Source organism: Cetorhinus maximus, chromosome 13 (assembly GCF_964194155.1).
Source record: "Cetorhinus maximus chromosome 13, sCetMax3.hap1.1, whole genome shotgun sequence".
NCBI lineage: Eukaryota > Metazoa > Chordata > Chondrichthyes > Lamniformes > Cetorhinidae > Cetorhinus > Cetorhinus maximus.
In genome coordinates this window covers 80,003,268-80,030,538 of record NC_135891.1, presented here as the reverse complement: position 1 = coordinate 80,030,538, position 27,271 = coordinate 80,003,268, and the positions used below count along the sequence as shown (strand labels likewise).

At 41.2% G+C, this 27,271-nt stretch overlaps 1 protein-coding gene across 1 annotated transcript in view; it reads right to left on the bottom strand.

Moving 5' to 3' along the window:
* Nucleotides 1–27,271, bottom strand: part of LOC144688742 (dual specificity mitogen-activated protein kinase kinase 2) — a 90,832-nt gene that overhangs the window by 44,732 nt on the left and 18,829 nt on the right. Inside the window, exons 2-4 of the mRNA XM_078555638.1 lie at nt 22,747–22,957; nt 16,963–17,109; nt 2,796–2,873 (exon numbers count right to left, since the gene is read on the bottom strand). Of these exons, the coding sequence (XP_078411764.1) occupies nt 2,796–2,873; nt 16,963–17,109; nt 22,747–22,957 (436 nt within the window). The remainder of the gene's footprint in view (nt 1–2,795; nt 2,874–16,962; nt 17,110–22,746; nt 22,958–27,271) is intronic.

Below are 27,271 nucleotides of genomic sequence, written 5' to 3'. Positions count from 1 at the left end.
CAGATTGGACAGTATCAAACATAACCCCTCTATTCAACAAGGGAGGGAAGTAGAAGACAGGAAACTGTAGGCCAGTTAGCTTGTTGTCTGTTGTGGGGAAGTTATTAGAATCGATTATTAAAGGAGCTTAGAAGGCAATCGGAAAGAGTCAGCGTGGTTTTGTGGAAGAAAATTATGTTTAACCAATTTATTGGAGTTTTTTTGAAGAAGTAACATGCACAGTGGATAAAGGGGGGCCTGTGGACGTGCTGTACTTGGATTTCCAGAAGGTATTTGATAAGGTACCACGTATCGTAAGGGATAATTGCAGAAAATAAAAGCGCATGGTGTAGGGGGTAACATATCAGTATGGATAGAAGATTGGCTGGCTGGCAGAAAGCAGAGAGTATGCATAAATGGATTTTTTGGATTGGCAGGTTGTGGCAAGTGGAGTCCCACAGGGGTCTGTACTGGGGCCTCAGCTTTTTAAGATTTACATCAATGACTTAGGTGAGGGGAGTGAAGACATGGTAGCTAAATTTGCAGATAACACAAAGGTAGGAAAGTATGTTGTGAAGAGGGCATGAGGTGGTGGATAAAGATGGGTTGAGTGAGTGGGCAAAGATCTGGCAAATGGAGTTTAAATGTGGGAAAATGTGGAGTTGTTCACTTTGGCAGGAAGAACAAAAAAGCAGAGTATTACTTAAATGGAGAACGGATGCATAATTCTGAGGTGCAGAGGGATCTAGATGTTCTAGTACATGAGACACAAGAAGTTAGTATGCAGGTACAGCAAGCAACTAAGAAAGCTAATGGAATGCTATCCTTTATTACAAGAGGGATTGAACATAAAAGTAAGGATGTTATGCTTCAGTTATATAGGGTATTGGTGAGACCACACCTCAAATACTGTGTGCAGTTTTGTTCTTATTTAAGGAAGGATGTAAATGCATTGGAGGCGGTTCAAAGGAGGTTTACTAGATTGATACCTGGAATGAGTGTGTTGTCTTATGAGGAAAGGTTGACAGACTGGGCTTGTTTCCACTGGAGTTTAGAAGAGTGAGCGGTGATTTGATTGAAGTATACAAGATCCTGAACGGCCTTGACAAGGCGGACGTCGAAAGGATGTTTCCTCTTGTGGGTGATTCCAGAACTAGGGGGCACTGTTTCAAAATTAGGGGTCACCCTTTTAGGATAGAGGTGAGGAGATTTTTTTTCTCTGAGGGTTGTACAACTTTGGAACTCTCTGCCTCAGGTGGTGGTGGACGCGGGGTCATTGAATATTTAAGGCAGAGGCAGATTGATTCCCTTGCCTAACAAGAATCTAAGGTTATCGGGGTTAGATGGGAATGTGGAAATCGAAACACAAGATGATCAGCCATGATCTTATTGAATGGCGGAGCAGGCTCAAGGGGCCGAACGGTCTACTCTTGTTCCTATTTCTTATGTTCTGTTTGCTCAGTTTTTAAAAAGTGAATAGCAGAGGTTGGAGCAACCCCTTGCAAGGGGAATGTGAGCAGGCCACGTGATGCATTTATCCTCTCAGTAACAGAGAAGTCTGACGAGGCAGATAAAGAAAGCAATAACTTACATAAGTTGGAACTTACCAAAAAATAAAGTGAGCTATTGTTCGCATTCTTGTTCTCCCCTTAGCTTTTATTTTTAGTTACATTCTTGGTATTACCTGTTGCTCAAATATAGTCAGGTTTTGCTGGTATAAAGTGATACTTGCCTTCCTTCGGCATAAATTATCTACCAATAAAAGCTAAAATTAAAGAAATGTGAAGGTAGTTGCTACATGTGGGTTTAAATATTTAAAGCTTCACACTGAATTCCTAATTGCAACACTTTCAAAACGGTTTGGAAAATACAAGAAAATAGACCAAGCATTTCAGCATCCAGACAGGTTAAGTTGAGGTAGGGCTACAATGAAATAGTATGTGGGAATTTTGACTATCAGTCTGCAGGTGAGCCAGGACATAATTGAACATTGCCACAATACAGCCTAACTTTCTTGTCTCCACATTCCTAAGTTTCTTATGTTTGAGCGTTGGCAGGCTATTTGCTTGTTGGGGCATAATAGAGTACAAAATCCAGTCACCTTATGGCATCCACAAGCTATGTTGCCCCCAGTAATCACTGGGTCGTCATGAGAAACAGGAGATCTGGATAACTCTGTTCTCCCTTCCTCACCTAGAGGGTGTACGATGAAAGAAACCATGCAGTACCCCAGCTGAAACCATTAAACTCAGAACAAACTGGAGATCTTGCGACCCATGTGGCTGAGTATTATAGCAACCATCCCTTTAATCTAATGGGCCAACATTGGAGAAATTTGTCACACTTAAGCTTGTAACCTAGGAGATGTTCTAAAGGTGCAGCTTATTTATGTATCAATGTTCTGAAGGTGGATGGCAAAATGATGGATTTTTTCCTGCAAGAAAATCCCAATCGCATCACCTTTAAGTGGAGGCAGACGTTCATCTTGGTGAGGGAGCCAGAATTATAACAGCAAACCTTTAACCCCCTCACTCACCTTGCCAGGGCTGGTATAAAAGGTGGTATAGGGAAGAACTGGGAATAAATTGCTTGCAGAAAATGGTCCATGGCATGGGAGGAAACACAAACTAACTACATTATCAGGGAAACATTGAGTGGCCCTGTATGATCAGGATTCTCACCTATTATCTTCTTTAATTATTGTAGACACATTTTTACAGATTATAGATTTGAATGAGATATTATGGAACATTTCTTGACTTATTTGAAACAAAGTCTGGTCATATCACATTTTAACTCCACATTGTTACACTTACCGCTATACTGACTTTTCCCAGGATTTCCTCTGGAATTCTCTTGGCTTCCTTCAGCACCTGGTCTAGAGAGCCACCGTCCTAAAAGGAAGTGGGAAAGAGAAAACTTGAATATTTTTTTGAAAAAAAATTACACAAGATTGAGATGATTTGGATAAGTGTTCCTCGGTCCAGCCTCAAGCACTGTCAAACTAGCAAATACCACACACAAATAACTGTGCAAATGGGCACTTCATGCTAGGTTACAAAAATACTATAACTACAAAAATAACCAGTTCTACATGACTGGCTCGACTAAGGCAGCAAATGCTTAGGTTCTTCAGTTTTCCTCTTGCCTTACTAGCTCAAGGTAACCAAAGTAATGACACTTTTTAAATGTTCATCAATGAAGGCAGATGAATCTGTACAACAGGTAACTCAGATCCAAAATACTGCATTCTAGCCCCTCAGTACTTTACTCTGAAAGGGTGCAATATAGCTTCAAAGCGAAACAAATCTAATAATGTAAATAAATTCCCACCAAATAAACCATTGCAAAATGATACTGTCATGTCAGGATTAAGTGCACATAGCAAAAAATGATAAAAATTTCTGTTCCTTAGTCATGTGTAATATATCCACTAGGTAATGGGAAAATCAATTTCTAAATGTTGAATTAAAATATGAAAAAATACTTTGCACTGTTAAAGGCTGAAAATTCTATTTGTAATATCCTCTCCTTTCCTGAGGTACTGCCTAACATCACAAAAACAGAAGTACTCCAGTACCCCCCATAAACTGTCTTGCTCACGAGTGATAGCCAAGAGCAATCAGCAGACTTTTTGACTATGGAAATATCATGGCTGCCTCATCGAATCACACATACACACACTTTTAAGCCTGGGTTACAGATATGCCATCAAGAACAGAATCTCAGAACCTGGTTGTTATTCCCTCTATTCCTAGCCTGGAAGGTCTAAAGATTGATGGTATCTCGTAGGCCCCCCACATCAATGTGCTGAGGTCATCAAGAATACGAGGGTAAGTACTGGTCTCAGCCTAAAGCTCTTCTCATTTTGGACTTTTAAATAAGCTTGAAGGAGGTAAATTTTGTAACTTCATATAGTTTTGAAACTTGCAACATCCATTAAAACAGCTGCTTTTTGATATACAAAGTGCACCCTCTAGTGGTTTACAAATACACACGCCCAGAGGAGGGTTGAGAAAAACTTGCATTACCACAGGTACTCCAAAACCTCAATTCCCAATTTAATCACCTTAGAACAACTAAGCTCTTGACATAGACGGTAACTCTCGCATTTCCAAATCATAAAACAAGAGTACCTAGTGAGTTTAATGATTCAGCCAGATGCACAAATATAAAGAAAGAATTGCATTTCACAACTATGGAACGTCCTAAACCGCTTTATAGCCAATTAAACCGTTAAAAGATAGTCACCATTGCAATGTAATATGGTCAGGAAAGTAGCATACAGCAAGGTCATATAGCCAGGCCCAAGAAACGTTCCACTTTCCTACAATTCCCAGTGTCAGCCCTTTAATTTTGCCTTACTGAACTGGTTTTGAACAAGAGTGGTTGTAATTCTTGTAAATACATCAACAGTCTGGAAACCCACCCCCTCACCCCCCCATGAGTCAGAACAGGCCTTGGGAGACTTCTGGTTTTACATGCTTTAACAGACAATAACAAGAAGCTGAAAAGGCTGCATGTGTTGTGCACTGAAATGCAGCAGCAAAGTAGCAACACATTCTCATGTGGTAAGAATAATATCAATCTACTTATCAAAGTGTAACAATTCCAGAGACAGAAGTGCTACTATGTTTTCAAAAAACAGATTCAATACAAAAAGAACATTATATGGGGTCAAGAATGGCTTTCTTAAAGATCAAGTCCAAAAGAATTCAAGGGGTGGAGAAAATAAGTGAGATTACAGAAAACACTCAAATATAAACTATTATCTGGCACTGATTTGGCCCAAACTCTTACAAAAAAATGCAAAATTTATCTTTCAAGTCAAACCCTCGGTCAGAAAACAGCTCTCACATGCTTCCTCCACATATATATTCAACATTATCAAATAGTAACATTTGAACAATGATCGAATGTAACACCAGAGATGCTGACAGAACTTAAGTTAAAAAATCTCTACAGTCCTCCCCTTGCTCCTCCTCTTCCACGGCAACCTCCTAAAGATTCTGGCTCAGGTTTCCTTGAGCTCCTGCATACTTGAGTGTCTCAGCAGGCACTGATAATAGGTGAGCCCACATAATTAGTACCACAGACTATACTACAAAATAGTAAAGATTGGGAGTTGGGGGTTAGCGGGGGAGGGCAGGATTAACGCTAAACCAGATTCCATCCTTGCTCAGCATTAACCGCATACCACTTTCCAGCAAGAAGTACTGGATAACAATGAAGAGCAAGAATCCCAGCTTTAATTTATTCTCCCCCAGCCTAGGGACACCGGCCATATGCAACAGCTTTATTGCTGCTCTGTCTGAGGTCAGCTAACTCAGCACAGATTGCAGATGGGACACAGGATCTTTGTTGTCTGAATGATTCAGTTCTGTGCAGTGCATTTACTATCCAAATCAATGGGATGCTTAAAATGTATCTAGGTTACATAGAATTTAAAACACAGAAACAGGCCATTCAGCTCAACTCATCTGCTCCAATGTTTATGTTCTACACAAGCCTTTTCCAACCATCATCACTTAACCCAATCATCATAACCTTCTATTCCTTTCTCCTTCATGTGCTTATCTAGCTTCCTTTTAATCATGCTACTTACTACAACTCCTTGTTGCAGTGAGTTCTGCATTCCCTATTTGTTGAAATTTCTCCTGTCTTTGACTTTTAAATTCATTTATGGGATGTGGGCATTGTTGGCTGGGCCAGCATTTGTTGCCCAGCCCTAATTGTCCTTGAGAAGGTGGTGGTGAGCTGCCTTCTTGAACCACTGCAGTTCCTGTGGTGTTGGTACACCATGGTGCTGTTAAGGAGGGAGTTCCAGGATTTTGACACAGCGGCAGTGAAGGAACGGTGATATATTTCCAAGTCAGGATGGTGAGTAGCTTGGAGGGGAACTTCCAGGTGGTGGCATTCCCACGTGTCTGCTGCCTTTGTCCTTCTAGGTGGCAGTCGTGGGTTTGGAAGGTGCTGTCTAAGGCGACTTGGTGAGTTCCTGTAGTGCATCTTGTAGATAGTACAAACTGCTGCCACTGTGCGTTGGTGGTGGGGGGAGTGAATATTTGTGGATGTGGTGCCAATCAAGAGGGTTGTTTTGTCTGGATGGTGTTGAGCTTCTTGAATGTTGTTGGAGCTGCACTCATCCAGGCAAGTGGAGAGTATTCCATCACACTCCTGACTTGTGCCTTGTAGATGGTGGACAGGCTTTGGGGAGTCAGGAGGTGAGTTACTTGGCACAGGATTCCTAGCCTCTGACCTGCTCTTGTAGCCACACTATTTATATGGCTAGTCCAGTTCAGTTCCTGGTCAATGGTAACCCCCAGGGTGTTGATAGTGGGGGCTTCAGCGATGGTAATGCCATTGAATGTCAAGGGTCAATGGTAAGATTCTCCCTTGTTGGAGATGGTCATTGCCTGGCACTTGTGTGGTGCAAATGTTACTTGCCATTTGTCAGCCCAAGCCTGGATGTTGTCCACGTCTTGCTGCATTTGTACATGGACTGTTTCAATACCTGAGTCATCATGAATGAACACTGTGCAATCATCAGTGAGCATCCCCACTGCTGACCTTATTGATGCAAGGAAGGTCATTGCTGAAGATGGTTGGGCCTAGGACACTAACCTGAGGAACTCCTGCAGTGGTGTCCTGGAACTGAGATGATTGACTTCCAACAATTACACCCAAAATCCTTTGTGCCAGATATGACTCCAACTAGCCGAGAGTTTTCCCTGATTCCCATTGACTGCGGTTTTACAAGGGCTGCTTAATGCCACACAAGGTCAAATGCTGTCTTGATGTCAAGGGCTATCTCATGACCCGTAGGTTTGGCTAGACCACAAACACAGTTATACACATAACCTCTGTTCTATTAAGCACGAGTTCCATGGGCTACAATCTCACTTCTTTAAATTTATTTGCTCGCAGGATTTGGCTGTTGCTGGCTAGGCCACCATTTATTGCCCATGCCGAATGTATATGCCACCCAGAGTCTCATTTTCAGAGATATTTGGCAGAACAGGATAAAGTTCATTACCGATATTGGGCTGATCTTACAATAGTGCACAAATGACCTTTTACACAAAGGCTTTTTATTCCTGGTGATAAATTGTCACTGGGTCATAGAACCATAGCACCAGGAGTTGGCTGTTGATCCCCGCAAGTTCCAGAGATCAAAGTTTGGGTAGCTGAAAGCTAATATTAATGGCATGCTAATTTTTTTTCTGTTCTCAAAATCATAGATCTCTTGGAGTCAACTCCTGATTTCTACCCTACTCTCCTGAAGGCACTGATATATGCACATAATTTAAAATACTTGTACAAAATCTAAAATCTTGATTTGTTTCCTAATCCGAATGCAACTTCAAAATCATAAGATAATATTCTTGCAATAATTTATTTATAAAGCGTCATAAATGTAAGGGAAATATCCTGTATTTCCTAATTGGAGCAAGCAGGGAACCAAAAGATAGAGGGAGGAAGTAGGAGGTGACTGAAGGCTTTGTTAAAAATATAGGTATTGGAAAAATTGTTAAGCAGGGAGAGTGTCAAAGAGTATAGCTGTAGAAGCTGAAAGTTCTAACACCAATTGTAGGGTGAAAGGAAGGGAAGTAGGCCAATGTTAGAAAACCTAAGGATATATAAAGGAGGCAAGATAAAACCACAGGAGGTGCCAGAGGAAGAGGGAGCTCAGGTTGCTGAGGAAACTGAAGATTTTAAGTTTAATATGTTGGTGGACAGGGAGCTAGTGTTAGTCAGTAAAGAACCAGGACCAGGCAAGGTACAGGAGGCCAAGTTTGATGGTTGGAACTTATGAAGAGTTGCCAAACGGGAGGCCAGTAAGGAGACTACTGGAGTAATTGTGTCTAGAGTTTAAAAATCTGTAATTACATGATGATATGTTCAAATCCTAATTTCCTGTAAATAACAGCGCTGATGAGAAGTGGAAAATATTTGACAGCTATTGTAAAGTTGCAATATAAATGCAAAGTAATAAGATTTTGATCTAATCTCAATTTATGTAAAGGTCACATGTACCAAGCTATTTTTCTCAATAAAATACTAACTCTAAGAGGTGTGGCTATCAGAGAAGCTTCAATGCTTGCCATTTGCATCCGGCCAACTTTTAGGATTGGCAGCACATGTTTAAGCAAGATGAATCAGATAGCTTTCCTATTAAATCTAGAGGCAGGCAGGGCTGCCCTCTCTCCCCTGTCCTGTGTGTTGCATAGAACCTTTTGCTGAGTCCATCAGGAAGGATCCGGGCATAAGAGGAGTGACGATCCCAGGCAGTGGAGGCACTCAGGTCAAAGCCGTCTTCTGCTCAGATCCGCTGTCGTTGCGCAGACTGATCCACATCTGCGATCAGTTCGAACTGGCCTCATGAGCCAAGGTAAATCGTGGGAAGAGCGAGGCCATGTTCTTTGGGAACAGGGCTGACTGATCCTTTGTCCCCCTCACCGTTAGGGCTGACGGCCTGAAGGTGCTGGGGATATGGTTTAGAGGGACCGGGGCATGTGTTAGAAACTGGAAGGAGCGAGTGGCTATGGTGGAGAGAAAACTGGGCATGTGGGAGTGACGCTCCCTCTCCATTGCGGGTAAGAACCTGGTCATCAGGTGTGAGGCACTCTCGCTGTTGCTGTACAACAGCAGGTACAATGGGCAGGTCTGGCCCATTCCACATTCCTGCGCGATGGCGTCTTTCGCTTTATCTGGAGGTTGAAAATGGATCGTGTCTGCAGGGACGCGATGTACAAGCCTCTAGATAAGGGGGGAAAAACGTGCCCAACATCGCCCTCATCCTGATGGCCACTTTTGTGTGCAGCTGCATCAAGCTATGCGTAGACCCTCTGTACGCATACACCAAGTTTCACTACGTGCTGAGGTTCTACCTGTTCCCGGTGTTGCGAAGGATCGGTCTGGCCACGGTGCTGCGGAAAGCTCCAAGTAGTTGGACAGTGCCGTACCACCTGTCCCTCGTGGAAAAATTTATGCAGAGGAACACCTTTGACCACAAGTTCATCAGGCAGTGGTTGGCACGTAAGGTCTTAGAGGCCCTGCGGGTAAAGGAGATGGTGGATCCTGTCGGACGTTTCCCCGAGCAGACTGTCAGTCATTTGGCAGACTGCCTCATTGCCAGAACTTTCCAACAAGCACCAAGCTTGGCTGGTGGTAAGAAAGGCCTTCGCTGTCAGATCCTTCCAACACGCCAGCAACTCTGCACGTTGCTCTCGAGGTGGCTGTGGTGGAGACGAGGCCGTTGTTCACCTCCTTGTGGATTGTGCCTTTGCAAAGGAGGTCTGGAAAGAGATACAGTGGTTTCTGTCAAGGTTCATCCCGAGCAGCATGGTGACACAAGACTCTGTGCTCTACGGGCTGTTCCCAGGGACACACACCGAGACGAACATCAACTGCAGCTGGAGGGTCATCAACTCGCTCTTTGGTCTGCCCGAAACTTGTTGGTCTTCCGGTGCAAAGAGTTGTCCCCGACTGAGTGTTGCAGACTGGCACATTCCAAGGTCCAGGACTATGTGCTGAGGGACGCACTAAAGCTTGGGGCAGCCGCCGCAAAGGTGCAATGGGGAAAGGTCGCTGTCTAAGGCCTTTCTGCCATAGTGCACCGAGGGGCTGGGAAAGGTATAGACCCCTCGGGCTGTACGGCTCACAATGAATGTATGCATTGAATACTAATTGTATTGAAGCACCTCAGGATGCAACATGATGTATGTTGATGACTCCAATACCATTGCACTGTCTGTAATGATTGTAATATTCATTGATTGTATTGAAGCACCTCGTGATCCATGTATAAAAGTTGAATCTGATTGCACTTTTTGTGATGGCTGTTTAGAAATGTTTTGTGATGTTCTTCCAGATATTTTATGAATAAAGTATATTTTTCAAAAAAAAAAATAAAGAAACAGTTTTCTTCAATTTTTCTCACATATCTGCAGGTAGCCTCAGGCTTCAGTTCACCTTGGTAAAAGATTTTTTTTTTATAAAAGGGTATTCTGAGCCTCAGCTAATCAATGGACCAACACAAACTCATGTTCCATGTCAACTCATTCAGTACTTCACAGATCTGGTTTTCCTTGTTTCTAGAAGCTGTTTACAGACAGATTTGACTGTAAAACAGTGTTGTCTGATTCTGCCTTTGCATGGCAGTACACAACTTTCAGTTTTCTTCCCAACACCAGCAATTGTAAAAATTAGATGGCTAAAGATTTTTTTCACCTAGCCCTATAGGAAATTAGTCTTAAAATAAGAACCTAACAGTTCAATTGTTAAAAATATCATCTTGGGCTAGATGCCTTCAAGACCATTGTGGTCACTCAGAGATAACAGCCCCCGAAAGTTCAAAAAAACACTTTGTGCATTTTTGTGATCTTACAAATATATTTAACTTCAAATTTAAAACCCTCTCAAAGCCAGCTATTTTTGTGGATTAGAACACAAGTCACAATAATCAGGTTAAATGCAAATCTGTGCTAAGTTAGCACAATGATTGATAGAAGTGCTACTGCTTGCCAGTGCCCAATGTCTAGCATAAGCCGAGATTCCTGCTCTTGACCACCATGCAGCAGTCCCTGATGAGAAAAGTGTATATATGTGAACACTGGGTGAAAACAGGATTAGGTCAGCTGTGATGCCTATGACTGAAGAGCCTGCTGCCACTCATTGCCTGGACACTCAGGTGAAGAATAAAGCTATCAACGAACAATTAGGTTATCCAGGATCCTAGAATTCCAGAGGAAAGTGAAGCACTGGTGTAAGGGTAAGGCGGATAGTGTCACCTCTATAAATATCAGGCACTACGGAAGAAAGCCTGTGATCATTCAAAAGGGTCTGCAGCAATTTAAGTTTGATTTAAAATATTTTAATAATTTCTAACTCAATGAGGGGCAAGCCCAATTTTCCTATCCATATGTCAGATGATTACCTAATTTAGTAGTTAATAAGCAGCTGCCACGTGGAGTAGTTGAAACAGATCATACAGGCACATTTAAGGAGAAGCTTGATGCACACACATAGAAGAAAGGAATAGAGGGATATGAGGACAAGGTGGAAAGAGGTAATTAGAATAGGGGGGGCTTGTGTGGCATATAAACATTGGTATAGACCAGTTGGGCTGGTCTATACCAATGTTTATACGCCACACAAGCCTGAATGGTCTGTTGTTGTGTTGTAGATTGTATGCAATTCCACGCAAGGAAGAAAGCTTAAAGTTGAGCATGAAGCTGAGCAAGGGCAGAACATGAGATTTTATAATTTAATCCACTGAGAACATAATCATGACCTCTTCTCAATCATGACTTTAATTTACTGACTCCCTTCACTTTGAATATAAATACTGTTGCTGCCACATAGATACTGTGGCGACAAGAGCAAGTCAGAGGCTGGGAATTCTGTAACTTACCTCCTGACTCCGCAAAGGTGGCACAAGTCAGAAGTGTGATGGAATACTCCCCATTTCTCTGGATGAGTGCAGCTCCAACATAACTCAAGAAGCTCAAGACCATCCAGGACAAAGCAACAAGCTTGATCAGCACCCCACAGTGCGTACCATCTACAAGATGCATTGCAGCATCTTGCCAAGGCTCCTTCGAAAGCACCTTCTGAACCCGCAACCTCTACCACCTAGAAGAGCAAAGGCAGCAGATGCATGGGAACACCACCGCCTGCAAATTCCTCTCCAAGTCACACATCATCCCGACTTGCAATTATATCACCATTTCTTCACTGTCGCTGAGTTAAAATCCCAGAGCTCCCTTCCTAACAGCATTGTGAATGTACCTACACCATATGGACTGTAGTGGTTCAAGAAGGCACCTTCTCAAGGGCAATTAAGGGTGGGCAATAAATGCTGGCCTTGTCCACAATGCCCACATCCCAAGAACAATTGAAAAAACATGGATAACGTCCTCGCTTCACTTCCCAAGGTTATTTTTGCCCAAATGACATTGTTTCCTACGTCCCTCAATATCTCATTGAGTTAACAACTGCTATTTTTAATTCTGTTTGTGTTGATGCAACCCTTGCAGTATTACTACTTTTTGTTTAAACATTCAAACTTAAGGAACTAGCAAAAGCTGACGGAAAGTTTAAAAAAAAGTCAAATAGCCCTCATTACACATGAAGCCAAGAAGTTAGAAAGTGCAATGGGACAGAATTGAGTTGCACGCTCTCAGGTTGGCTCAAGTGCCTCCAGTCCAGGGTTTGCAAGCTATTACGCATTTATTAATTACCAATTTCATACCTCACATTTCTCTGTGGATGTTTACTGCTCTAACAGAAGCATGGGTTCTCCTGTTACAGCATGGCAACAAAGAAGCCAAGGACTATGCCACATGTAACATCTCAATCAAAATCTGGTACCTCTTAACAATGCAGCACTCCCTCAATACTGCTGTCAGCCAAGATCATGTGCTCCAGTCTCTGAAGAAGGGCTTGAGCCAACAAAATTCTTTGGCAGATGTGAAATTAATTTCACTGAGCCAAGGCTAACAGAGCAAAGTGAAAATGCGGATAACACTAGCCCTCCTCAATTTTATTTTCAATTAACTGTGAAGTTCAGTAACAGAAATGTCCCATTTATGCATTCACATCAGCAGCCTCATCCAAAAAAAAACAGGAGTTTTGAAGAAAATAAATCTTCACATAGAACAGCTGAGTATATGTTAAATACATTTTTCAAAATAGTATTTTTAGCAGATTATATATAACTTCTTCAGGGACAAGTGCTAAATAAACACACTAGCAACACAAAAACCATTAGCTTATCCTAAACCTTTTTTGCTCCAATTCATGAAAAAGCAGTTGGAAAACTATTGGTTTAATGGTCCAGCAGGTCCAAACCATGTTGCCTTCAAATCAGAAAGTGGAAAAAAAAGCTCATTTTAATTTTGAAATGCTCACAAACTGAAATGCTGTCAGCTCAATAAACTGATGGTTGGCATGCGTGTGGTGGTGGTGACATTATCTCTGATGGCAAATCTGTTACCTTGTTCTGATATTATTCCTGTAGGGAATTGGTTACTTTGTGTCTTTATGTGCTGAGTCCTTGCTTGGAAAATGAATTGACAAGAATGTTCACATACGATGCTACATTTGTTTCATGTACTGCTTCAATATTCATCTTGAAAGTATAAGTATTGCCAAGTTCTAGATTCTTAGTGTCTTTGTACACCAGTGCTACATTGCAAAACAAATTAAAGGAAAAAAAACAAATGAATCAGATTCCATATTCAAAACCTACGCAATAAAATGTTACCTCAAAGGCCGAATTCACTTGAAGCAAACGTAATTTAAAATACAGACACTTGCGTTATATAACGAAGAAGTGATGGTCAGTAAAAATAAATGAAGGCACGCCCCAGAGGTCACTACAATCAATCCTATAGCACAACAGACCATCAATAATTGAGGATTCTATGCAACAAAAGCTTCTCTAATGCAGGCTGTGTTAATACAATGAATCTCATTAAAAAGCAAGCAGCCCTGTACACATTTAAAAAAAAAGGAATTAAGTAGGAAAAAATGGACGTAAACCAACAGTAATCAATTTGGTCTACCTCTCCTTCACTGTTAAACCACTTGCAAATTTGGTGCTTCACGTGCAGTGTAGTCTGCAGCCTGACCAATATTGGAATGTTGGCAGAGTCAGGATTCAGCATTGTTCCTTTCATATTTGTCTTTTCTCTTCAGTGAGAAAAAGCTAAGGAATGAAATGAGCGTGCACAGAAAAACTACACAAAAATAAAATTGGTGCTACAGCTTTCCCCAATCCTCTTCCTGTGGTCATGTACCTGTCCTCCATTTAACAGCTGTCCACGACTGAGGTCAGAAACTTGTTACATGAAGAACTGGTTTGTAGCCATGTTTCCCAACTCCTTGGTGTGTGTTGCAGCAATCATAAGTGTGGCCCTTGAGCAATTCAGTGCAATTCCGTTTTGAACAGTCACTGTCGAGAATTTATTTCCCCATTTTATATATATTTATATGGCACCTTAGCCATCCAAATTGCAAACCAAAAGTTAATAATGTAAGAAGCAAGAACACTAGGGCACAAGCATGTTGTTTACACAAAGAGCTGCACTAAGTTACATTATTCCTGGATGATCCAACTGTCTAAAGGATCACAGGAATACTCTAAGACTTGTATTTGGTATCATTCATGGATCAGCATATGCACATCTGCCTCAGAATCAGAAGGTTGTGGGTTCAAGTCCTAACTCAGTGACTAGAGCACAATCTCGACTGATGTTTGAGTATTGTACTGAGAAAGTGCTGGACTGTCAAGAGGTGATGTCTTTCAGCTGAGGAGTTAAAGCAAGGTTTCATCTGCCCACTCATGAATGTAGTGGTACTTCGTGAAAAAAGCAGGGAATTTCCTTAATGTGCCGGCCAATACTTCTCTATCAACCAACATCATTTTCAAAAGTGTTAACCGGCTACTTATCTCATTTCTGTTTGAGAGATCTTGATCTTTGCAAATTTCCTTCTGTGTTTTCTGACATTACAATAGTGATTCTGCTTCCAAAAAGCATATTATTGGCAAAGTAGCTTGCAAAATCATGGCCTATAAATGCAAGTTCTTTCTTTCTTACTGATGGGTTTATCCCAATAGGGGGAATATTGTCAGAGGATGCTAGTAATTACCTCATAATAAAAATTGAAATATAAAAGGTTATTAGAGAACATCAATTGGAAAGTAAAAGAAAATCACCCTGGTTACGACAAACAGCAAGGCATCTGTGCTATCTGCTTAGCAATATAGTGATGAGTTGGAGGAAACAGGTTACTCCCGGATGACTGCGTGGGTAAATGTATTATGCACCTTGATTCAATTCCTAGTTTGTGCCGAGTTAGGTGGTGTTAACGTAGCAGTAAGGTCCCTTAAGGTAGCGGGACAGGTAGGTAAGGTGGTTAAAGTAGGCATATGGGATACTTGCCTTTATTAGCTGAGGCATTAAATATTAGAGCAGGGAGGTTATGCTGGAACTGTATAAAACGCTGGTTAGGCCACAGCTAGAGTTTTGCGTGCAGTTCTGGACTCCGCATTATAGGAAGGATGCGATTGCACCAGAGAGTGCGCAGAGGAGATTTACCAGGATGTTGCCTGGGCTGGAGAGTTTCAGTTATGAGGAGAGATTGGATAGGCTGGGGTTATTTTCCCTGGAGCAGGGGAGATTGAGGGGGGACATGATTGAGATGTATAAAATTAAGGGGCATAGATAGGGTAGACAGGAAGGAACTTTTCCCCTTGGTGGAGGGATCAATAACCAGGAGGCATAGATTTAAGGTAAGGGGCAGGAAATTTAGAGGGAATGTGAGGAAGAATTTTTTCACCGAGGGTGGTGGGAATCTGGAACTCACTGCCTGAAAGGGTGGTAAAGGCAGAAACCCTCATAACATTTAAGAAGTATTTGGATGTGCACTTGCGATGCAATGGCATACAAAGCTATGGGCCTAGTGCTGGAATTGGGATTAGAATAGTTAGGTACTTATTTGGCCGGTGCTAACTCGAGGGGCGGAAGGGCCTTTTTCTGTGCTGTTGACCTCTATGACTCTGACAGTACAATTAATCTTGGTGCCCTTATATAGAGATGAAAACTGACCTGATGAGACTTGGCTATAGTGTACTTGATGTGTCCTTGTGGGCACTCCATATCTAGACGCACATATGAAAAACAGCAGCAGAGGATAAATCTAAGAGAACGGCAGCAATTATTAAACAGTGTTTGGGGATATGGATGGAGAAGCGCGGAATGCAGAGGTCCCCCCCAACTTTGCCACTTCCGGCCACTCTCCTCCCCTCCCTGTCCCTCCGCCACCGCTGGTCACTCCATTCCCCTCCCCTCCCCACTGCTGGCCACTCCACCCCCCTCCCCTACTGCTGGCCACTCCACTCCTTCCCCCTCTCCTTCGCCACTGCCGGCCCCTCCCCCCCTCCACTCCATTCCCGTCCGCCACCGCTGGCCACACCCTTCTCCTCCCTTTCGCCACTGCCAGCCACTCCATTCCCTTCCTCACCACCAGACACTCCCCTCCTCACCACTTCTCAGTAACCTCTCCAAACCCTTCCCGTAATTGTTAAATATTTATGAAAGAGGAAGGCATAAAAAATAGAATCGTTTTACTGACAGTGATCAATGATTAAAATAAACCTGGCAAAGGATAGATTGTCCAGAGTCCATGTCCATGAGAGCACAGTTTCAGATCCACAGCCCACACTATCTGTAACTCCAGAAATACTGACTGATCCTCTCACTACCATCCACCCCTGCCTGGTCAGTCTTTACAGGCATATATCTGGAACTTTAAACATGGAAGAAAACTGCTAAGTGCTTACCAGTCAACAAGATTGCTAGAAAACACAAAGAATAGTTACTGGATTACAATTAGCGATTGCCATGTGATCATAAGATTCCAACGAGATGCTGAAAAGGCATATTCCAATTGTGTTTTATATAGAGAACAATAGTAGGCCAAGTTACAAAAAAATCCTATGCTAGCTGCTGGAAGATAGGTAGGTAGGATTTATTGATTTATTTTTGGATAAATGTAATTCAGTTGTTTTCATGCTATTGGGAAGAATGGTTTGCCTAATATAAGTAGGGAATAACCAATTAGTGGAGAAAAATAGACAACCAATGAGGGAGAAATTGTATTTAATGCTAAAGAAAATTGACAGCCGTAATGTAGACAATGAACACAATACATTATTTTTAGTGATTTCCACGCAATTGTAATTATGTATACTTTCCAAAAATATAGGTTATCTCATGTTCTAAATGAGGAATTAAACAGAACTTCAAAATATTTTATTTCTAATAAATACAAGCTGATTAAGAAACATGTTTCCCCAATTAGACAAATCCAAAGCAGTCTCGAGGCTGCAAAGGTTTTATAATAAACTAAATCTGTAATGTATATTTTGCCAGTGCAGTGCTGAGACATATTACTGATAGTGTTAATACTTACCATGTGTTCCATGCATATACTGATTTCCCCATCACTGTAAAATGCTCCATAGAAGCCCACAATATATGGTGAGTTACATTCGTGTAACACCTGGAGTTCTCTGATGATTTGATTGCGGATAGCAGGCTTTATTTCTAAGTGAATCAGCTGGAGAAATGAAGAATAAAATCTTGGAGTTAGATCCTTTATTGATGACTATTTGTATCATTACTATACTTTAAAACAAACAGAAAACCTAACCATGATACATTTCACTTGGAATTATACAAGCCTTTACAACTTTTACAAAATCAGTTTCTAGGAATGTCACAATGGGACTTTCCTGGAACACAATGTGTTTCTTGCTGATTTTCCAGATACCACACTGTTGGTGCGCACTACAAAAACTCATTCAGATGGAGTGCAGAGATCTGTTACTTTAAGTCTGGTGCAGCATACAAATTAGTGAGCAATGATATAAGTCAAACTGCATGGTTTCTAATACACTCAGTGGGGACCTCATGGAGGCAATTTTTGTTTTTCACACATGCCATGATACTAGCTGGGCAAACAGCAACCTTCACTTGAACACTCTGTTTAGGGCAAAGTTAACTGAGTTGCTTTATCATGTAATGGTTATCTTCAAACTTAACTGGTGCTGAATTTTTAGAAACTTACGATTCAGCTGCTTTTGATGCTTACTTTTGCCAATTCTTTTAATACTTATTTTTAAATAGTTAAATCTGATGATCTTCAACTGAAGGGTTGGCTTGGAGGAGACACAAATTCACTGTGTGACCTTGAGGGAATGAATTAAACTGCTGAAAACAAAAGGGAAAAGCTTCTTGGGTTGCCAGCAGTGAGGATCATTAAACTACCTCATATCATCAACTCAGCATCTCTTCTAAGCCAGTTCCTTCAAGTGATGCTAGTAGTCCACAACTAGCTTAAAAGAGCAGCAATGGTGAAACATAAAAAAGACAGACTTGCATTTTTATATCATTTTCATGACCAACATTTACAGCCAATGAAGTACTTTTAAAGTGTAGTTATGTTATAATGTAGGAATTGTGGTAACCAGTTGTGCACAGAAAATTCCCACAAAATGACTGATAATGACAAGATAATATTTTTTTTAATGTTGATGAAGGGGTAAATGTAGGCCAGGGCACAGGGCACTTAGAACCATAGAAAAGTTACAGCACAGAAGGAGGCCATTCAGCCCATCTTGTCCATGCCAGCCCGAGGACACCCAAGTGCCCTTTCTAATCCCACTTTCCTGCACCCGGCCCATAGCCCTGCAGCTTACAGCACTTTAGGTGCAGATCCAGGTACTTCTTAAAAGAGTTTAAAGTTTCTGCCTCCACCACCAACTTGGGCAGCGAATTCCAGACACCCACTACCATCTGCGTAAAAAAGTTCTTCCTCATGTCCCCCCTACACTTTCTGCCACTTATCTTGAATCTATGTCCCCTGGTTCTAGAATTCTCCAACAAGGGAAACAATTTTATCCTGTCCACTCTATCTATTCCCTCATAATTTTGTACACCTCAATCAAGCCTTCTTTGTTCTAAGGAAAATAACCCCAACCTATCCAATCTCTCCTCGTAGCTACACTTATCTAACCCTGGCAACATTCTTGTATACCTCCTCTGCACTCTCTCCAGAGCTATTACGTCCTTCCTGTTATGTGGTGACCAGAACTGCACACAATACTCCAGTTGTGGCCTCACCAGTGTTTTATACAATTCCAACATTATATCCTTACTTTTATATTCTATACCTCTGCCATTCCATATGCCTTCTTTACAACCTTGTCTACTTGAACTGCTACCTTCAGGGACCTGTGTACTTGTACGCCAAGATCTCTCACTTCATCTTCCTCCTCCTCTTTGAAATATTATCATGGGATCTTTTACAGTCTCCTGGGGAGTGGGGGCAGACAGGACCTTGCTTTGATGTCTCTTCTGAAAGAAGGTACTTTGCGGTGTGTGTGAGAGGTTTCAGTATGTTGCACCACCGCACAGCTTGAAGGGAACATTGGTTGTGGGGTTGGAGGAGGTTACAGATAGGGAAGGTAAGGATTTAGGAAGGTAGAGCACCAAAGAGGGGAGAAGTGAAAGGAGGCATGACAATAGACGAGAGGAGTCTAGGAGGGGTAAAGAGAAAAGATTATTTTAAAAAGCGGAAATAAAATGATGGGCTCAAGCCCAGAGTGGCAGCCAAAACGTGCACGGAAAACTCAAGTTACTTTGGCCTGGTTATGCAACATTTAGTAGGATTGTTAAAAGCCTGGTAAGAGACATTGTTTCTCCCAAAACAAAAATTTCCAAAAATACATATCCAAGAGCATAAAGGTAAAGCTCGATGGAATATCACAACAGGTGCAGGTTGAGCACAAAAAATGCATCTATTTAGCAACTTTGAAACAAGAAATGTTCCATGGCACTTTCCAAGATACAAGAAAATCGACAATGTGCAAATGCAGAGAGTAGAAGCTTTCTTAAGGGTAGTCATGTCTGGAGATTTTCAAAAGATGGACTGGTTTAGGAGTGAGTTCCAAAATATAGATCCAAGGCAGCTAAAAGCTCTGCCACCAATGGCAGGAATGCAAAGAATTCTGCAGTCGAGTGATTTGATATAGGGCTGGTCGAGATTGCAAAGTCAGGTTGAGACAAGCCCTTGGAAGGATTTATTGACCAGTGCAGGTGGGTAAGGATATGAGTGATGGGTAAGCAGAATTTAGATATTGTGGGATAGGATATGTGTAGCAGAGTTTTGGACAAGATGGAAGTTTGTGGCGAATGGAGGATGGGAAATCAGCTTGAACAGTTTTAGAGCAGTTAAATCTGGAGACCAATAAGGGTATCAATGTTAAAAGGGACGAACAGGAGCAAAGGTGAGAAACATGGTGAATATGGAAGTAATTGGTCTTGGGCATGGTTAGGATGTGGGATTTAAGGTTCAGGGTTGCAATTACAGCTGGTGTGGTTCAGATGGAGAATATGGCTGGGGAGAAGAATGGGATTAGTGGCAAGGAAAGAGATTCTCAATTTTAAATTGGGGAAGCTTTGATTCCTCCAAAACTTTATGGCAATCTGATAGCATAGTCAAAAGATGGAGAACAGTCATGGAGAGGTACAGTTAGGTGTCAGCTCTGTATTTGAAAGCTAATCTTTTGTGGAGTACGTCGGAGGGCAAGGATTTAGATAAGCACAGTAAATAAAAATTATAGGGATGCTCCAGACACTTGTTAAGCATGGTTTTGGTTGCTGATAAGCTACAGCTTGTGTCAGTATCATGCATTCCTGGTTATGCAACTCTAGAGCTGAATACTGACTAGCAATTGATCAATTATGAAGAAAATTGTAGTCAATTTGCACATCAGTATTTAGAGGCATCTGTAACCAGAATATATCTAACAGGGAGAAAGGAATACTGATTTTTAAAAAATTTCATGGGATGCGAGCATCGCTTGCAAGGTCAGCACCTGTTGCTCATCCCTAATTGCCCTTGAAAAGATGATAGTAAGCTGTCTTCTTGGGCTGTTGTAGCCCATATGGTGTAGGTACACTAAGTGCTAATAGGAAAGGAGTTCCAGCAATTGATCCAGTAACAGTAAAGGAACAGTGATATAGTTCCAAGTCAGGATGTTGTGTGGCTTGGAGGGCAAATTGCAGCTGATGTTCCCATCTGTTTGCTGTCCTCGTCTTTCTAGGTGGTAGAGGTCACAAGTTGAGAAGGTGCTGTAAAAGAGCATTGGAGAGTTGCTGCAGTGCATTTTGTATATAGTACACACTGTTGCCATTGTGCGTTGGTGGTGGGGTAAGCGAATGTTGAAGGTGGTGGATGGGGTGCCAACCAAGCTGGTTGCTTTGTCCAGAATTGTATCGAGTTTCTTGAGTGTTGTTGGAGCCACCGTCATCCAGGAAGTGGAGAAAATTCCATCACACTCCTGACTTGTGCATTGTAGATGGTGGACAGCTTTGGGGGTCAGGAGCTGAGTTCCTGGCCCCTAACCTGTACTTGCAGCCAAAGTATTTACATGGCTAGTCTAGTTAAGTTTCTGGTCAATGGTAACACCCAGGATGTTGATAGTGGGGGATTCAGAAATGGTAATGCCATTGAATATCAAGGGGAGATGGTTAGATTTTCTCTTTTCTCTAGCGCTTCTTGATGCCACATTCTGACAAATGCTGCCTTGATGTCAAGGGTAGTCGCTCTCACCTCATCTCTGGAATTTAGCTCTTTTGTCCATGTTTGGACCATGACAATAATGAGGTCAGGAGCTGAGTGGCCCTGATGGAACCCAAACTGAGCAGCAGCAAGCAGGTTATCCCTGAGTAACTGTAGCTTGATATCACTGTCGCCGATACCTTCCAACACTTTGATGATCAAGAGTAGACTGATAATGGTGATTAGATTTGTCCTGCTTTTTGTGGACAGGACACACCCGGGAAATTTTCTACATTGTCAGGTAGATACCAGTATTGTATTTATAGAAAGGAACACAAAGATATCATGGTGATTGGCAAAAGAATCAGAGGCGCCATGAGGAAAAACTGTTTATTAGATAATGCATTGTTGCATAGAGTGGTGGATAGAGATTCAATCGTAACGCTCGAAAAGGAATTGAACAAATACTTCAAGGAGAAAAATTGCAACTATATGGGGAAAGAGATGAGGAAAGAGACTAACTGGATTGCTTTTTGAAAGAGCCTGTGCACACTTGATGGACTGACTGGCCTCATTCTGTGCTGAACTATTCTATGATTCTATAATAAGATTAACACATCAGCTGAAAATGACAAGTGCAGTTGAGTTCACCCTCTCAGAATGGTGTTTCAGTATAAGAAAAACTATAGCAATTCTATGCTTTTTACTGTATTTTAGCATTGAATGAAAATGTCAAAATAAAGGGAGGGAGAGAAACTTGCGTTTAGAAAGCATCGTTCATGGCCACCAGAACACTTTACAGTCAATAAAGTGCTTTTAAAATGTGGGAAATGCAGCACTACTTTGCACACTGCAAACTCCCACAAATAGCAATGTGATAATTGACAGACAATCCATTTCTTTTTGTGATGTTGAGGGGTAAAAGCTTCCTTGCTCTTCTTCAAAATAGTGCCATGGGATCACGTGCCCACGTGAGGGGGCATATGGGCCTCAGTTTAATGTCTCACCCAAAAGATTCCACCGCTAATAGTGCAGCACTCCCTCAATACTGCGCTGGAGCACAACCTAGGTCTTTGTGCTCAAATCTGAGTGTGGAACCTGAACATACAAACTTCTGACTCCAGAAGCAAGGGCACTAACAACGAAGTCACGATTGACACACAATAATGATGTTGCACACAATCCTTAAAACATTCAATAGTTCTGCAAATTTTAATATTCATAGCTAGACTCCAATATATCTAGAGTATATTATCTTATTTTGCCCATAGAATACAAAATACAAATTAATTTTTTGCCACTCTTGAATGCTTCATATCCACTTAAAGGCTGATTTTCTGTGGTAAATTACATTTTACATGACAATTTGTACACAGCCGCTGTTAATCTATGGGACATTGTGCATGGATTCTTGATTTAAATTTACTCAAAATTAACATGGGCTTTCCAAGAAAAGCCCACTAGGGGATAACTGGTCGAATTTCCATCTGAAGAATCTATTAAATTTTTACAATTTGAAACTCAAACTTTTGTCAAAAAATTCGAGAAGCTACAGTTGCTAAGTACTGGGATATTGCCACAACAAATGCAGGGATCACCAGTCACCAAACTCTGCCAATGTAAGCTTACCTTTCTTGCCATAATAAGCCCCGATGGCTTGTGACGTACTTTGGTGACGACACCACCATTGCCAGCACCCAGTTCACATATCTTATCAAAGTCGTCATCTTTCAGCTCACCAACTTTGGCCTTCTGTGTGAGGAAGGCTTCAAGTCTCTTTTTCTGCTGCTCATCAAGCTCAAGCTCCTCCAACTTCTTCTGTAGGGCTTCTAGGTTCGCTCTAAAAACAAAAACAAAAAAATTTTCAAAGATCTTGAACTGAAACAAAGATCCTCTGAAATAATTATGGACTTCAGTTTCAAATTGCTGTCCTTCATTTTTTTCTGAATTTTACCCCTTATACCATTCATGCTCTCCTGAATTGAGTTTTGTAGTAGATTCTTTAGTAGATATGTTCCTTCACTGTCGCTGGATCAAAATCCTGGAATTCCCTCTGTAACAGCTCCCTCTGTAACAGCACTGAGTGTACCTACACCACATGGGCTGCAACGGTTCAAGAAGGCAGCTTCTCACCTTCTCAAAGGCAATTAGGGATGGGCAATAAATGTTAGCCTAGCCAGCAACACCCACATCCCACAGCATCATGCCTAACTTCATGGCTTGGCCTGGCCAGTGATTGTTTGATGCCTTTGTCCACTAAAGAGGGAAAAGCTTCACACTGACCGGTCTCATCTTTGATTCACCAACACTTTTAGGACAGTGACCAGGAACTGGAATGGTTCTTTCCAACTCCCCGCTTACTTCATCGTGATACCGAGACAAATGTATGTTGTAGTAGTAGGCCACTATCAACTTATTTTGACATTTAATGATTCAGAAATTTAAATTTCACAACATTTTTGAATATCTAATTTATGAAACCAGTCTTCAAACTTTAAATATTCTGAAAATTCAGCATGTCCAAAATATATGTAAAATACATAATTTATAAAGTACTTGGATATGCAAAAAGTGAGATTAAGCTGGATTGCTCTTTTTTGGCTGGCAAAATATGATGGGCCAATTGGCCTCCTTCTGCATGGTAAATTTCTATGATTTTAACCTATTTTTCATTCTTGCAACATAACTCTCCCTGCCCTAAAGGTTCATCCTGTTTAGGGACTATCTTAATATGTACAGCATGATACAGTGTTATCTTGCCACTGCATGCAGTGACAAGACACAGGAAATAACTCTCTCACCAAACACAGACATGTTAAACACAAACATGCGTGCCTGGAAAATTGCTTGCAAAAAGAAGAGTTTTTGGTCACTCGTTTTCCATATAAGATTCAAATTGTGCAATAATATTTTTTGAAATTATACACTTTCATTTCAAGGAATACAGTTTAATGATTTCTATTTCAAGAATTAGTTTCAACACTCAGCTCCCAAATACATCTTTGACATATTGCAACTGCAGTTTTGCAAGGCAACTCCAAAAGTACACTGGGGACTTGTAAGAACATTAAACCTGTGCCTCACTGAATAAGCAGGGAAGGTGGCCATTTGGGTTGCACACCCGTTTTGCCTGGTCAATAGTTTGCGCAGTCATTTGAAACTTACTTGTATTAGGCACTGACTTTTCAAATGATTCGTTGTAATATTTTGTGATTTTTGAAGGTGATGTTCATTTAACGGTCAAGATATTTGTTTCACTTTTAACTACACTAATGGTAAACAGTAGTTATAAAGCAAGTAATTACTAATAAGCCGAGGGAGTGTACTGTGGTTTAAAAAAATTCAAAACAAAAGCCACAATATTTCTGGCCTACATGCAACAGACACATGGTTGTATTATGGTTATGGTGAATGGGTATTAAAGAACAAGAGATGAAAAGTGAAAAAGAGCAAAGTCAAACTACAGATAGTGTAAAATAAAAATGCTGAAGAAAACACAGCCTAAGATCTGTATACTGGGCTCTGGGGCGTACTTAAAAAGAAAAATAAAGGACTCACAATTATATAGTGCCTTTAATGACTCCCGAAAATCTCAAAATGCTTTATAGCCAATGATTTATGGGGAGGCGGTGGTATAGTGGTATTGTCACTGGACTAATATTCCAAAAGGCCGAGGCTAATGCTCTGGGGACCCAGGTTCAAATCCCACCATGGTAGATGGTGAAATTTGAATTCAATAAAAATCTGGAATTAAAAGTGAAGACCATTGTTGATTGTCGTAAAAACCCATCTGGTTCACTAATGTCCTTTAGGAAAGGAAATCTGCCATCCTTACCTGGTCTGGCCTACATGTCACTCCAGGCCCACAGCAATGTAGTTGACTCTTAAATGCCTTCTAAACAAGGGCAATTAGGGATGGGCAATAAATGCTGGCCTAGCCAGCTACATCTGCATCCCACGAATGAATAAATATTCACTGGCATTTTTGAAGTATGGTCACTGTGGTAAAGCAACAGAAAATTTGCACAACACGCTCTCACAAACAGCAATGGAATAATGACCAGATAATGTGGTGCTGATTGGGGAATAAGTATTAGTCAGGATATCGGGGAAAACGTCTCTGCTCTTCTTCAAAATAATGCCATTGAATCAAGGCCTTCAGTTGATCCCATGTCTCATTTGAATGGCACCACTTCTGACAGTGCTGCCTTCACTCTGCACTAGAGCGCAGCCTAGTTTTTTTGTGCTCAGGTCCTGGAGTGGGACTTGAAACTTGGAATCTTCTTCAGAGCCAAGTGTTAACAACTGAGCCACAAAATGAAATAGTCAATGATAATCAAACTTATAGCAGGGAAAAATGCAGCTTATTACTAGACATGTGAACAGCTGACAATAATCTAGTTCAAAATGTAATATTTGAAATCTGAAAGGAAGTGCGGAAATGTATCCATTGCTGTAACCCCATCTCATGTTTATTTAGTGTATACAAAAAGATGCTTGGGGTTGAAGTAGGTTTACAATGTGGCCCTTTCATTGTTAGTATCCTCTTTAAATACAGGCCACACTGTTTGGATGATAGTTTCCTCACTCTGCTTGTTGTAATAAGTCTACATTTGTGCAGATTTAACCCAATTCTGATTTTGCACTGAACCATAGATCAAATCAAACAGGAATTCAACACCAGTCAAGAACTTTATTCATAGGCCAAAAGGAAACTGTTGTGGTCATTGGACAAATTCACTGGCTTACTTTGTTTTTTCCTCCCAAAATGGCTAATTGCTGCCTCCCTGCATCCCCCACCCATAGTGGTTACCTCTACTGGAGTTGTGGATATTTTACTGAGATACAGTTCCACATGTGACGTTCACCTTCTTGTACTTCGCCCAAATGCTCTTTGTCTTGTATAAACTTAGATAGCAAGTAATAATGGGCTATTCAACTGTGGAATGTATCACAGGAATCCCACAGCTTCAACCAACATCTACACATGTACTTTGATTAGGAATTAGGAAATCTGACAAATATTGGCCTGGCAAGGATATAGGATTTAAATATCAGGTGTCCAAATTTGTGGCTGTGGCTGGGATCAGTTAGCATAGATCAGTGAACGAACCTAGAACCTTCTAGTCTCTATGCCTTAAGGATACTCTGGATGGTTTTATTATGCACTAGGCCTTTGGGACAGTGTCAGGTAGTCTAATTTAAGGATTGAGGAATATTTTGCTGGGACATTTTCCAAAGTTATGATCAAAAATACAGCTTCATATGGCGTGGTAATTGTCACCCAGAACTTTTACCATAGCATGCTGTTAATTTCATGTCACTCCACTGGGCCAAACACTGCTGGATTTCAAGCAACTCTATGTAGGACAGAAGCAAATCAATTAGAAAGATACAGAAATGTAGGATTCTAGTTTATCTTAGTGATAGATACTTCATGACGAAGGTTGGGGGATGGATTTGCATCTCAAGGGTCTTCATAATGGATTCTGTTAATACAACTAAGTAGCTAATTAGGTTAAAGTCAAAAAAGGCAGGTTTAATGATGCACAACAACGCTTTGAATTTGGCTCCAATATAATCACAAGCAGTATTGATTCAGCTTGTGTTGTTGGATGTATTGTTCCTGTGCATCTGCATTTGCAACTGTGACTACAAAGAGACTCTGTGTGAGCAGATGATGTAGCCCATGATACCTCTGTAGCCAAAGCCATAAACAAACTAAAATCAGATCCTGTTCAATCACCAAGCAGGATCTGTCTTTAAAGTAGTGCCTGAAGGCTGTTCAGAGTAATCCAGAGCTGTTGCAAAAGTAGACTATAATGCGGCATGCCAGGAGGCTAACAGGGTCATTTCAAAGGACTGGGATTCATCCTTAAAGGTGCACAATCACATGAAAGTTAAATTAACTTTATTTGTTGGCTAAAATCCATTATTAATCATGTTCAAATTGGGCCCTATGGCTGTCACTGAGAACCAAATCTAGTGCCTTTAGCAAGTTCAAAGGCATCCTCAAGTCTGAAGAGTGTTTCACTGAATTACTGTCTGAGTAATAAACATTTCCAATTACCTTCTACATGACAATTGAGAAAGATGGTAGAATGTGCTGTGTAGGTAAATAAGCCTTAATGAAATAGTCTACTGGGAGGAAGTG